The 15132-nt window shown below is 35.0% G+C and overlaps 1 protein-coding gene across 3 annotated transcripts in view; it reads right to left on the bottom strand.

Annotated features, from left to right (window-relative positions):
* ATP7A (ATPase copper transporting alpha) overlaps positions 1-15132 on the bottom strand; it is a 77204-nt gene that overhangs the window by 40073 nt on the left and 21999 nt on the right. Inside the window, exons 13-19 of one of the 3 annotated variants that reach the window (XM_039849321.1) lie at positions 14877-15093; positions 10279-10425; positions 8893-9035; positions 7265-7468; positions 6640-6757; positions 5022-5124; positions 3980-4651 (exon numbers count right to left, since the gene is read on the bottom strand). In XM_039849321.1, coding sequence (XP_039705255.1) covers positions 4375-4651; positions 5022-5124; positions 6640-6757; positions 7265-7468; positions 8893-9035; positions 10279-10425; positions 14877-15093 — 1209 coding nt within the window. In that variant the 3' untranslated portion in view covers positions 3980-4374. Of the gene's footprint in view, positions 1-3979; positions 4652-5021; positions 5125-6639; positions 6758-7264; positions 7469-8892; positions 9036-10278; positions 10426-14876; positions 15094-15132 lie in introns of those variants that run through there. The other 2 variants (XM_039849327.1, XM_039849336.1) reach the window with 2 other exon arrangements.

The following is a 15132-nucleotide window of genomic DNA, read 5'->3' as shown; positions in this document are numbered from 1 at the left end:
CTCTCTTCCTCCACTCAAAGCAGTGTTTGATATAAGAACGTCTTTTGGATGGGTTCCGCAAACACACTGTACAGGGCTCCCCAAACGCAAAAAAAAATAAAACAAAACAAACAAAAAAACTCGTCTATATTTAGCTCATTAGAGGTAGAGAATCTATCAAGAATGTATTAGAAACTACAAAGAAAAGAGGACAGTTATATTCCTTTCATTGTTTCTCATCCTCACTAAATGATACAGCAAGTGGAGTCTAAAGGAAAATAGGCTTCTTCCCTCCCATTCTTTGTGAATGCATGGTGCTGCATCCAATCCAGCCCAATCATTAATAGTCAAAAAAAAAAAAACTAAACTAAAAAGCAGGGTATGGTTTGAGAAACTGTTGGTAGAGCTGGAGTGATTTAACAATGATAGGACACACATTAAGCAACACTTTTTTTTTTTTACAATACTATAATTATAAAGTTGAAGGCACATCCTTGGCATCTCAAATTATGATCAATTACAAGCTTATGAAAAAACAAACTACTGAATGTCTTGACTATAGTAGATGATTATTGCACAACATCGTCCACTGCTGTTTTTGGGTAGCAAACAATCAATGTTTGACAATGTTTAGTTAACATTTCCTTAACTAAAAACAAGGTTGAGACGCCTGGTTCTGGCTACAAAAGGCATTTATTATCAATGCCATTACAGAAGCTCTTTTAATTGGAAAACAAGAATTCTTGCTTGTGTGCTTTATCTCGTTACTCATACCAGATAAACTTTCCAAGGGACCACAGAAAGTTAGTGTAAAAATAGCTAATAATTTGGCATGAATCTATGTTTTTATATTTGGTAAAATACTATTTTTAAATATAGAAAAGTAAGAACTAAGTAAACAAAAATTCAAAGGGAGTGGTTCCAGGAATGTTTTTATTCTTACTAAAACAACCAGTAACCAGATGCCTCATCCAAAGAAAATAACAAAATAGAGTAAAATAAATAGTAAGTAGAATAATTTTAAAGTAAGATTCACAAATAATGGAAAAAATTCTCTAAGAACATACGTTCTTGATTTTAAGCTGTGTACATAAAAGATATGCAGCTTAAATTTTTGGAAATACCTACAGTGCTATTTAAGCATTCTGAATAACAAATATATCTGAAAAAATAACTTTTAAAAAGTTAAAGCACAATATAAAATTACTTGTTCACAAGGCATCAGAGATAACGCTAAAATGTTGATATTAAACCAGAAAAAATAACATTTCTATTTTCACAAATGATAGCCATACTTCTTTAGACTACAACATAATACTCTAGTTCTGTTTTAACTTTTAAAATTCAAAAGTCATCTTTGGATATTTTGGATTAAAGGTGCCCTATCATTAAGTCTGAACCAGCGCTGGATATCAAAATATCCTTGTTATCGTCAGACTGAGGGCATGGTTGCTGAGTGAATACAGAAGAGTGATAAAGGAACAATAAAGAACTTCAAATATTCAAAAATCAAATTCAAATACACAGTATTCCCTCCTCATCTGGAGTTTCGCTTTCCCCATTCAGTTACCTATGATCAACCGCAGTCCAAAAATATTAAATGGAAAAATCCAGAAATAGACAATTCATCAGTTTTAAATTGTGCGCCATTCTGAGTATCATGATGAAATCCCACGCTATCCTGCTCCATCCCACCTAGGACATGAATCATCCCTTTGTCCAGCGTATCCACGCTGTATACACTCCTTGTCCATTAGTTACTTAGTAGCCATCTTGGTTATTAGACTGTCGAGGTATCAAAGTGCTTGTATTCAAGTAACCCTTATTTTACTTAATAATGGCCCAAAGCGCAAGAGTAGTGATGCTGGCAATTTGGATATGCCAAAGAGAAGCAGTAAAATGTTTCCTTTAAGTGAAAAGGTATGTATGTAGAGGAAAAAACATAGTATATGTAGGGTTCAGTGCCATCTGCAGTTTTAGGCATCCACTGGAGGGTTTGTATCCCCTGCGGATAAGGGGGACTACTGTAAATCTGTTTTCCTTCTATGTGGTAATTGTTTGTATATAATTGTGTATTTATGTATATATGAATAGATATATACACATACACACACAAATTTAAAAATTTGTTCTCACTAGTAACTAGTTACTTAAAGCTAGTTACTAACTGAAAGCAACATTTTTGGTCATCTCCTGTGAATACAGCTGCTCTATGAAGCTAATGTGATTTCAGGATTGCTAAAAAGACTTGTGGTAGAGAATCCAAAGATGGCTATAGATACTGAAAGCAGGATTCTTTCTAAACAGCATATATTCTGTTCTGATAGTAAGGGCTGAATTATATCCTTGATTTTCCCCAGGCTATAGGCTACTCTTCTCACTATCCTATGACATATGAGTCCCTTGGCATGTGGGGCCAAAAGGACAACTCAAATACACACATAATAATAAAAGTAGTAACTAGCTATGTTCACGTGCTACAGAGAGCGGGTGGCAGGGGGGAGCGAGCGAGTGCAAGCGTGAGAGAGAGAAGAAACAAGTTATAGTATGGTGGGCCACTGGAACTAAAATAAGAAACAAATATTAAAAATCAAACTCAGAGCACAGAAGATGGTATAGGCACTGGTCTAAAAAAAGAGCCTAGACATACAAACTCATTCACATTTCATTAAAATGGGTTTGCCTTTCTAGATTAATAGCACCTTCCTCAAAAGTTTCTGTTCTCTCTTTAAAATAGCTGAGATAAAAATGAGATCTTTTCCAAATCTGAAAAGACAGCATGGAATAATGTTGTAAACTTTTTTGTGTGTGTGTATGAAAAGATAAGAGAAAAAGTAGGATGGGAAGAAACCCATTTCTCACTCCCACCTGATTTTAGACTCTGCCCTATACAAATTATTTTTAATATTTATTACTGACCTCAAGCAGAGAAAAGAACTAACATTTACTGAGTACAAACCCTATGTGCTAGGCATTGTGCTAGCAGCTTTACATATGGCAATGGGAACAAAATATTAGAAATTTATTGTGAGTTCTCTTCACTTACATATTCTACATTTGAAATCCATGTTACAATTAATAAGGAAATTTAAATAGTGATACAAGTACCTGATCTCTAACCAGTGCATTAACTCCCAGGCACTCACAAAAGAATTTCTAAATTTATATGGCAATGAGAACAAACTCCTGAATTTGCCAACCACATTAACTAGCAAACTCTAGAGAAAAATCTAAATTTGCCGAAAGGTATCACAACTTAGGGAAATTCTCATTTCTGTATTACAATTTATTTTATTTTTGGTAAAAGCAGCTTTGTGTAGTAGCTTTATTTTAAAGTCATTTGAGAGGTTATCTAAAACACTAAAAGACAATTAAAATCTATTAAATTATATATACCAGCTAAAGTCTTATATTCTCTCCAAAAAAAAGGGACAAATTTAGTGATTCCAGGTAATTTTATATGACCCGTATATGTTAAAGATGAATTTTAAAAATCTTTGATCTTTGAAAAAATCAACTGTGGAAGAGGCTCAAAATCTTAAGTTTCTGGACTGAGGCTGATAGTCTACACTAAGAATAACTTAGAGCTGAACTCAGCGGGAGTGAATTGAAAGCCTGCACCAAGCTGGGGAGTCATTTAAGGAAGAATCTGATACTTTTTACAACAATGGAAAGATGGGAAGCAGGGAACCCTATGGACCTTTAAGGTCTTTTGAACTACAAGATAAAGAAAGCAACAAGGTATTAGAAAAATTATCAGTTATTTTTATCAATGAAAAACCACCTACACTTAGCTTACTCAAAAGAAGATACAAAAGAAAATATATCTAAGAAAATGACTGCAAAGACAAAGACACAGGGAGAATAAGGGGGAAAGAGAGCCTGTAATAAGGCACATCTATTTTTAAACAGCTTCTACTGTTTTCCTTCTAAAACTAGATGCTTTATACAGTGCTTTGAAAGTCATTATTCCCCAATCTGGGAGGGATGAGGGCTCAAGAATCTCCTCAAGGTCATGTTCTCAAATCTTCAAATTTTTAATTGTCCTTTTCTTGAGCTTTTTTTTTTTTGTCAAATAAAAATATATCTATCACTTTAGCAGCAATTTGGCAATCTTCTATTGTAGAACTTGTAAATATTGCAGGCCTACCTTATCTGTTACTAATGAAAACAAAAAATACTGGAAATTCATTTTAAATAAAGCTATATTGAGAGCTGATGCCCTGAAAAAGATATTTGCTATATATTAAACAAAAGCAATTCAAATAGAATCCTTAACATAAGAGCATGAGACCAGCACAAAATCCTTTCTCAATATTTTGAAAAGCTAAGGTGATATCATGAATGCTATGTCAATGCATAACAACATGAGCTAGCAGCACTCTCTGTGGCCTGTTACAATGCAGTGTCGTCATCTTCCCTGCAGTCTCCCACCAGTAGTGAGTGCTTGTCAGGTTCACCAGTACCAACACTGTTTAGGGACCGTTTATCAGACAGTAGTGAGTTTATGGAGGCTCTGCTGTAATTAACAAACCGGTCCAGTAAACCCAGTTTAGGAGAATTTCTTGAGATATCATCTATTCCAACATGAACGCTGATTTCTGAAGGACTTTTCTGTCCCATCTGGCTTCGGGCATGCAGTTCATAAGTCTCGTAAGTTGGTTTCCTGTAACTGGACACAGGTAAAAGTATACTAGTTTGAAATAACCAAATGTGAACTAGATGTTTGTTACATTAAAAAATGAAAAGAGATTTAGCTGGTATGAAATGTACAAAGGCAGTCCCTGCTAGGGAAGCAGGGATCATGTGGAGTCACATTATCAGAAATCCTAACTCTCAGAGCCAATGTACCTGATTTTACCCTACTTGGTGCTTGTGCTTGCTATGCACAGACTACATAAGGTAATAATTACATAGATAACATTTATTATTAAGACAGTTTGGGATTATCACTGATCAAAACAATAATAAAACCTACCAAAACTGCCTGTGGATGATAAAAGGAATATAAAACGCAAACGTGAGCAAACCATCATACTTACAGTTTAAGGAAGAGAGAAGAAAGTACTACTGAAACAGATGAAGCAGCCATTGCAGCGGATCCCATCCAAGGTTGCAAAACCAAACCAATGGGCATAAACACTCCTAGGAAACAGGTTTGTATTAGTTACAGCAAATAGTACTAAAGAGACCACCAACGTGTTTTGATAGGTACATACAAATCATGTCCTCATTTGATATTTATTCAGCAATTTATCCACCTGTTGATGGAGATTTATGTGGCTGACAGTTTTTCACTAAGAGTGTTGCTGTGAACTTTCTTGTGCATGTTTCCCTGTGCATGTGTTTGAGAATTACTCTAGGGTATACACCTAGAGGTGAGGCTGCTGGGTTATAACATGGGTACACCTTCAACTTTAGGTGGATATCTCTCGGCTGCTCTTCAAAGTGGCTGTGCAAGATCACGATCTCATCCAATAGGGTATGAGAGTTCATATTCTACAAATTCATCCACATTTGGTTTTGACAGGCATTTTAACATTTGCTTATAAAATGGGAATGAGATAAACTTATTCTACTTTTAACGTTTTATGAATTTATCTGTATTTTTCTTTTTCTACAGTGATCATATATTACTTACATATTATTTTTTAAATCATTTGTTCTATGAATTAATCTTTCTGGTCTTTGATTGACTGTTCTTTTACTCTTTGTCCTCTCAGTATTTGTGTATTTATCAACAGCTTTATAACTGTTCTCATGTCATTTTATGTGTTTCTTTGGCTCTCAAACCAGAAAGAACAAGAAGAAAGTGATAACTATTTCTTTTATTACTAACTCCTACCAAGCCCCTAAGTACAGGAGATTATTAGATGCTTATTACACAATTCTGAAGTGTGTTTTCTTGGTCATATTACTTTATTTAATATCTTTCTCATATCTGGTCCCCAAACTTACACAAAAGCCTGTTGGCTATTATAACGTTAAGTGAAGAGCAGAAAATTCTCTGTATGCTATATCTACAACTATGTAACAAGATAAAAACTGATGCAGGGTAAAAAAAGACCAGAAAGAAATATACTAAAATGTTAATAGTAGTTGTGTTTGGGTAGTGAGATTAAAGGTAAATTTGTTCTGAACCTTCAACAAAAAATAAGTAAGTAGATATATGCGTGTGTGAGAGTATATGGAGAAAGAGATGAAGCAATGTGGCAAAATGTTAATTGATGAGCAAACAATGCAACAAACAATGTATTTTAGAATTGTACACCTGAAACCTATATAATTTTATTAACCAATGTCACCCCAATAACTTTAATAAAATTAAAAATAATAATTATAATTGATGAATTTAGGTGAAGGGTAAACAGGTTTTCATTGTATCATTTTTTACGTTGTCTCTGTAGGTTTGAAATTTTTAAAATGTGCAATTACAGGAAAATATAAAGTAAAATAAAATAAACCTTTCAGAATGTATATACATTCTAGACTATAATAAACACTGCTGATGATATGGTTGATTTTAATATTACCTCTCAGCATATCAGCAGGCTACATATAAAAACTGAGTTCAAAACTAATAAAAAGAAACTAAAACTTCCAACATGACAGGTCTCTATGACTTCAGAGGAAAAACAATACTAGTGAACAATCACATACCAGCTGCTATGGGAATTCCAACCAGATTATAAATTAGAGCAAAGACAAAATTTATCCGAATCCTCTTGACTGTCTTCCTTGATAAGTCAATACTTGCCACTACATCCAGAAGATCATTCTGAGAACAGAAATATTTGTGATATTAGTGAGAGACTCTAACTTAACAGTAACTTTTGCATTTGATATTGTGTATACTGAAGATGACATGTACCTTCGGGTAATATGTGAATTAACTACAAATCTCAGATATTTGAGTCAGCCTTGGAAGATGTTTTTTGGGAATTTTTCTCAAGGTTCTGAAAACACCTTTAGGGGTGTATATTGGTACGGGGATTAAATTCTATTAAAATAACCTCATTAAGTATTTGTTGAAGATAATTTTATTACACGTATGTTCCTAAATTTTATTCACTTTAGAAGTTTGTCATTCTCATTTGCCTCACTGGACTGAGAAAGTCTGGAAGTAATTAGTAAGACTCCTCATACTCTCATCTCACATTCTCCCAGTCTCATTGGCTGGGAGCATGGGAATTAACGATAGAATCATGATGCTTGATATACTTTATGACACTATGTGACCATGTAGACCAATCACACTCCTCAAAGTTTATGCTACAGGACTTACCCTTATCAAAACCACATCAGCCGCTTCAATAGCTACATCTGTGCCTGTGCCAATGGCAATTCCAATATTAGCCATTGCCAGAGCTGGAGAGTCATTGATTCCATCTCCTATCATTGCTACCCGTTTCCCCTCTTCTTGAAGTTGTTTCACCTTAGCAACTTTGTGAGAAGGTAGAACTTCAGCAAATACCTTAGTAATGCCAACCTACATGAGGAAAAATAAACTCAATTCAAGAAATATTCCTGAGTACCTAAAAAAATAATTTAGCAGTAATAAGCCATCATGTTCTACCTACCAGATGTCCAAGTTTTAAAAGACTGATACTATCCAGTAATAGTAAGAATATGGAGAAATGAGCTCCCTTATACCTGCTGGTGAATGTATAAATTGGTACTGTCTTTTTGGAGGGTATTTGGCAGCATCTATCAAAGTGCACACATCATTCGACTTGGTAATTCCACATCTAGCTATATTCTGGACATACTTGTACATGTACGAAAAGATATGTCCAAGGATGGACATTATTGCCCTACTTGTAACAACAAATTTGGGCATTTAGGTGCCCATCATTAGAAAAATGGTTAAATAAATTATGATACCATGATACCATGGAATTCCATGCAGCAATGCAGGAAGAATAAAATAACTTTGTATGTTCAAACATAGGCAAAGCTCCAAGGCATATGTATTATTATATTTAAAAAAAAAGCAAACTGCTAAACTATCTGAACAAAACTGATATAATTTATGTGGAAAATACCAGAATTATACATTTGAATATAAACATATATGCATATGAAAAAGTGAGGGGATAGGACTAGACAAGGAGCTTGGGAAAAGGGTGACACTTTTTTTTACTTTATAACCTTCTATACTTTTTATATAAGAATGTATTCATATATTATTTGTGTTATTTATTTTTATTTTTTATTTTACTTTTTTTCTGGGAAAAATATTTATAAAACACATATCTGATACAGGACTTGCATCCAAAAATTCAAAACTTCAACAGTAAGAAAGAAAACAATGCAATTTAAAGAAAAATGGGCAAAAGCTCTGAACAGACACTTTGCCAAGACACTTTGCCAAAGAATATATCCAGACGATAAGTAGGTACACAACTTGTGTTATTTAATAGAAGAGTATTTCAAAGTAAAAAAGTTTTGAAGGCAAATGTGTGGGTCAGAAGCAGAAAATGATCAGTCAAGTGGTATATAAAGAAGATGGTTCCAGCAGTGGTGTTCAGGATGGACTAGAGAGGGAAGTGGATGGAGCTACTGCTGTATTTTAGGCATAACAGAATGAAAGCCTGGCTTAGGCTGGCAGCACTGGTGAAAAATATGAGCAACATTTCAAAAGAAGCATCAACAGACACTGCTGCACAATGTCACTTAAGCATCTCTTGAACTAATCAAATAGCTTTTTAACTTATTACAGTGGCACACAATGCCCAAAGTCCTTCCTGCATAGCATGTTAATTCTTTAAGGAACCAGATATGGCTACTCAGTGATAATGAAAATAATAGATAATATGAATTTTTTTAGCATCTGAAGGCAAGAAAGAAAATGTATATGAAGAAATAGAAGTCACCATATACCCCGCCCCAGTAACTAAGTAAACTAGTTACCTGAGAAGCAATAGATCTAGCTGTTTTACTGTTGTCTCCAGTCATCAGAACTACTTCTAAGCCCATAGATTTCAGAATATGGACAGCCAGTTCTGCTTCAGGCTTCACTGTATCAGCAATAGCTATCAAGCCACACAGCTCATCTAATATAGAAGCACCAGAAAATAAGAGAGTTTGGAATACAGTGAAAGGAAAATAATATTTTGACTTGAAATTAAAAAAAAAAAAGAATTCTATGAAGTAAAATTGTTCAGGGCTTGGCTTAACTAAAAATATCTCTGACCTCACACAGACTTTATACCATAAACCCTGCAGCAAACCTCCAGATTTGGTTATGAAAATTTCCCATGAAAATTCCAGGGGTTACTAATGAAGGTACTAATAAAAAAATGAAAAGAGGGCCCGTATTAGATATTAAAAGACTTTTTCTTTCCTTAGAGAAGTATTGGCCAATAGCCTAAACACTAGCTAATTTAAAGGCAAATGAAACTGAAAACTAATATTTTTTTTTTTCTTTTTAAGATGAAGGAGGTGGATAGAGACAAAATTGGCATTTTATACTGGGGGAAAAAAGTCACTGCAAGTAATTATTTTATTTTTAAACCAAAAGTAGATGGTATTTTCTGCTTCCTTCTAGACCTAAAAAGGCCATAGTAAGATACTGCCTTCATACTTAGCAAGAATTATAAATGTTGACTAATTAATCTCAAAGCTAGAAATTTACCTTAAGAAATAATGTAACAAAAGAAAGCACCTAAAACCTCAAAGATATTTGTTGAAGTGTTATTTACAATAAATATTAGGAATAGCTTAAATTTCCAACAGGGGAATGATTAATTACAGTGTATAAGTTTGATAAATTATGCAGCATTAAAATAAAATTGGAAAACATTTATTATTAAATAAAATAAAGCAAAATAAAATAGTATCTGTATAAGAGATTTTTATTTTTTATTCAATTTCATTGAGGTAAAATTTACATACAATAAAATATACTCATTTAAGAGTAGTATATGTACTAATATTATAATTCTTGTGTTGTATGTAAACCAGAATATATACAATTAAAACTGACATTGTGTTTAGGTGATGAGATTATGGATATTATTTTACTTTGCTATTACTTTAATGTTACATCATTTTTTGTTTTTTTAAAAAAATCCTTGATTAGCTTTAAAACATAGGCTAGGGTGGAAAATAACAAAGCCAGGCAGCAAATGCGAGAGAATTTTAATTAACTGGTAATAATTATGTATTGCTAACATTTTCACTTTGTATTTAGGTGGCTTTTGAATAACCCTCATAATTTAGAAGTCTGTCAAAAATACACATAAAACAATAACTAAGGTCATGATATTGAGTCATGTTACTTATGGGAAACTTTACCATCAACTGCCACCAATACAGCAGTTCGACCTCTTCTCTCATGTTCAGTCATGGAATCATCAACATCATTACTGATGACAAGACCATTTCTAATCATCCATTCCCGGTTACCAATAAGGACTTTATATTGCTGAGTATTAAGATCATCTGAAAGAAAGTACAGAAATAGAATTTAGTGAGCTCATTTAATACTTATTACAACCCCATGAGGCACGTTTTTCCTGTCTAAACTTGCATAGTCACTACATTATATTTTTGGTAGAATACAACCTACAACAGTGATTTCCAAAATTTCAAGAAACATATTCTGCTCTTCCATGCCTCCCGGCCTTTGCATATGTTGCTGCAATTACCTGGAACGTCCTTAATCCTCCTCTCAAAATACCAAACTCCATCATATTCTTCATGAACCAGTTCAAATGGTACTTTCTTGGTGAAGCTTTCCTTCTGACTTTTCCCTTTGACCTTCCATAGCAATTAAATTAAATTAAAGATATTTACTGTGTACCAGTAGCTAAATGTGGCTGGATATAAACATACAACCATATTAATCTCTCATTTTAAATGTGTGACCACTAACTTTAAGTGGGTCCTTAGTGCTGTCTGGCAATTCTACTACATTTCCCTAGTCCGTTCATTTTCCATTCCTTCTAGATCTCTTCTTCCATGCCAGTGGGTGACTCGACTTCCTACTTCAGAAAGAAAATATAAGCAATCAGAAGAGAACTTCTACAAGTTCTCATCACCATATCTACCCAACTACCTGCGCCTGTCTACACATTAACCTAGCTTTCTTTCTGTTATTATAAACTGCCCTTGCTTCAATTTAAGGACAACCTCTTCACTTATGCACCAGCTCCCACTCCTTTGCCTATTCTAGAATATCTCTCCAACAATTCTCCCCTCTCTCCTGCCTAATCAAAATTTCTAACTCTACTATAGATGCTCTTACCTCAAAAAAAAAAAAGCTGTCTTGATCTCACTTACCTTTCTAGCTACTGTCCCATTTCTCTGCTTCTGTACATAACAAAACTTCTTGCAAGTGCTGTATCTATTGGCTGTATCAAAATCGTATCTTCCCATTCTCTTGTGAACACACTCCAATAAAGCTTTTCTCTCTACTACTTCAAAGAATTGTTCATACAATACATCAGTGACCTTTAACAAAACTAATGTCAAATTCTCAGTCCTCACTTTAACTTGCTCTATTAGCAGCATTTTACACAGTTAATCACTCACTCCTTCTTGAAATACTTTTTTCGCTTGGTTTCTAGGACACCACATTCTTATAAGTAACTTCTTCACTTACCACTTCCTCTCAGTCTCCTTTTCTGATCCTTCCTCATCTCCCAGACCTCTTAATTTATATTGCTGCAAGGCTCAATCCTTATAGCTCCTTTCTCCTATCTACTCTTACTCCTTGGAGATCTTATCCAGTCTTATGGTTTTAAATACCATCTATACCAGCGCCGTCCAAAAGAACTTTCTGTGATAATGGAAATGTTCTATATCTGTTCTGTTTAATACAGTAGCCACTAACAACATGTGGTGATTGAGCACTAAAATGTGGTTGGGATGGTTGAAGGGCTGAATTTTATATTAAATTTAATTTTATTTAATTTAAATTTTAAAAGTCACATGTAAATAGTAGCTACTATATTGAACAGCAGAGATCTATAAGTGAATCTCCCAAATCTATATCTACAACCCAGTCAGTTCCCTTGAACTTCAAACTTGTACAGCCAACTGCCTACTTGATATTTCGTTGATGCGACATCTCCACTTGAATATCTAATAGGCACTCAAACTTTACATGTTGAAAACTAAATTCCTGATCAGTTTTTCTCAATATTTCTCCTCGGTGGTCTTCTCCATCTTATTTAAATAGTAACTCTACCCTTCTAAATTGCTTAGGCCATAAACCTTGGCATAATTCTTGACTCCTGTTTCTCACATTTCCCATTGCCAGTCTGAGAAAATCTGTCAGTCAGCTTCGAGACACATCCAGAATTTGACCACTTCTTATAACCTCTACTGCTACCACACTGGTCCAAGCAATCTATCTTTCACCTGGATTATGACAACAGCCCATTAACTCATCTCCTTACTTCTACTCTTGCTCCCCACCCCCAACAACAGTGTATTTTTACCAGAGCAGCCAGAGTAATACTTTTAAAATGTTAAGTCAGATTCTGTCAATCCTATACATAAAACTCTCCAGTGGCTTCCTATCTCTGGGTAAAAACCAAAGTCCTTTCAGTGTCCTTACCCGATCTAGTGTTGCACTATCCTCTCTGACCTCATCTCTTATCTTCTTCCCACTAATTTCCTCTGCTCCAGCCACACCACTGTTCTCCTTGATGTTCCTCAAACTAGTCAAGTATACTCCTGGCTTTTGTACTTAATATTCCTCCTGCCCGGAATGTTCTTATCACAGATACTCACATGACTTTCTCCCTCCCCCTCCTCAGGTTTTTGCTCAAATACCACCTTCTCAATTGAGGCCTACTATCCTGATCATCGCATATAAAATAAGACCTGCTACTCCCAGCATTCCCTATACCCCTTACCCTTCTTTATTTTCCTTCATAGCACTATCTCCATCAGACATACTATATTTTTAAATTTATTTTCTCACTGTCTTGTGTTCTCCATCAGGAATGTAAGTTCCATAAGATAGTGACTTTGTCTATTCTGTTCACGGCTCTTTAGTGTCTTGAACAGTGCTTAATAAAAGCTGTCAAACAAAATTACTGTGTGTCAGGGTGCTTGATACTAGAAGTTAATAGAAAAATAATAAAGAAATTGCAGCTTAGTAGAATCAGGCAAGTAAAGGATTTTCATGTAGTGTGTCTAGTACAATAACAGAGACTAAGTACCATTATGATTTAAAAAATATCTCTGCCTATGTATGTCAATCAGTGAAGGCTTCACTGAAGAGAGATATGAGCTAAGTCTTAAAAGATGAAAATAAGTCCATGAGGTAGATGCCACTGTGGGCAAGGACATTACCCAGAGAAAACAGTAAATGAAATGATCTAATAAGCATGAAATGACATGATGTAAGGAGGAACCGTAGGTAGTACCATATGGACTGAACAAAGAATACATAGGGCAGTGGGTGGTGGGCAGTGGAAAAAGACAAGATGGGTACAGGGAGGCAGGAGGCATATCATGTGGAACAGATCTTGAACAAAGTCCAGAGAAACTGGACTTTGTCCTGCAGGAGACAGAGGGCCAATAAAGCTAGGATCCTTAACAATTCCATGGATGGGCTTTAGGATATATGCGAACCTTCCAAACAGAAATTTTCTGAGGAGTGGGCATAGCTTTCATCACATTTCTCCAAAGGTTCCTGATTCAAAAATAGGTTATAAGCCACCATAATAAAAGGTATTAGTCAGAAAGTGATACAAATGGGTGGGGGGTGCTGGAACACATAAGTGGGTATATCATGTTTTTGGACAGATGGATAGATCAACAAGAAACTCAGGAAACAGGCCTTTGTAGAGATATGGATTTTGGAGTGATAGTGGAAGACCACAGATGGTAGAATAAACAATATGCATGAATTTGGTTGTACAGAGAGAGTAAGAAAAATGAGAAAAAAAGCAAAAAACAAAACCTTGAAGATACCCAACATTTGAGAGCAGAAGAAAAGAAGAATCATAGGAGGGTTAGAAAGGACAATCAGGTAGGTGAGAGGAGAATCTAGAGAAAGCAGGGTTATGGAATAAAGGAAGGAAAGAGTTTTAGGAAGGAAGAAATGGTCAACATTGTCAAATGCCTTAGTGAAATCATGCAGGCTGAAGACTGAGAAGTCGCCACTACAGAGGGTAGTGAATAAGGTCATCAGCGGACTTGGAAAGAATAGTTTCAGTAGTATGGATGGGGCAGAAGCCAGACTGTGCAGTGAATAAGTGGATTCAGCAAGCCTAGACTACTTTCTAGAAGCTTAGGTATAAAAGGGGAAAAAAGATAGGACAAATTGTAGATGGAAACATAGTGCTTTTGATGAAAGAAATGTTTATGTTTAGGAGGAGCTACTACACAGAGAGCTGGAAAATAAAGAAGCAAGGGGATAAAACAGAGACTGAGGTCACTGAAGAATCAAGAGAGGGTGGGACCCAGAGCAAATATGAGGGGATTCTTTAGATAAGATGAGAGATACTTCTTCCCCTGAAAAAGGACTAAATTCAATCTCCAAATGTGAAAGAACACATTTCTAGGAGCCTTAATTTTCTATGTGAAAAATAAGCCATATAATTTGCTTAGGGAACTAGGGGGAATGCCACATGATCTTATAAAAGACATAAAAGGTTTGGAGTAGCTGTGGTGAGAAATAAAAAGATAACTGAAATAAGATGGAAGATCAGCTAAGGCTGGACTTCATCACCCTATCACAGAATCAAGGAGCACAGCTGGAAATGTTCTCAAGTAACTTCAGTGAAGTGGTCAGAGGCTTATAGTAAAAGTGATCTGAGAGAATGAAACTATGATACCATTTTTTGTTTCTTATATGACAGTTCAGGATTATAAGGTTAGACATTTGATAATAACTGTCCCATAATAGGTACTACAAAAAAAAATTAGCTTACTTGAGAGCTGGGCATTAATAATCATGGAAGATGAAGTTGATGACTGTTCATTACTTGTATCAATTTGAACCAGGGATGCATTTTTAATATTATTTTCCTCTATCTTCCAGTTATTCTTATGCAGCAAGCCTTCAATATTGGTGACTTTACAGCTAATACCGCAGCCTGGCACAACCTGGAAATCTATGCAGGTACCCAAGGTATCAGTGTCCAGCTCCTACCAAATAGAAACAGGATTTCCTCTGCTGTTCTAATA

This window comes from Pteropus medius, unplaced genomic scaffold (genome assembly GCF_902729225.1).
Source record: "Pteropus medius unplaced genomic scaffold, Ma_sr-lr_union100, whole genome shotgun sequence".
In the NCBI taxonomy this organism is placed as follows: Eukaryota; Metazoa; Chordata; class Mammalia; order Chiroptera; family Pteropodidae; genus Pteropus; species Pteropus medius.
This window is presented reverse-complemented; position numbering and strand designations above follow the sequence as displayed.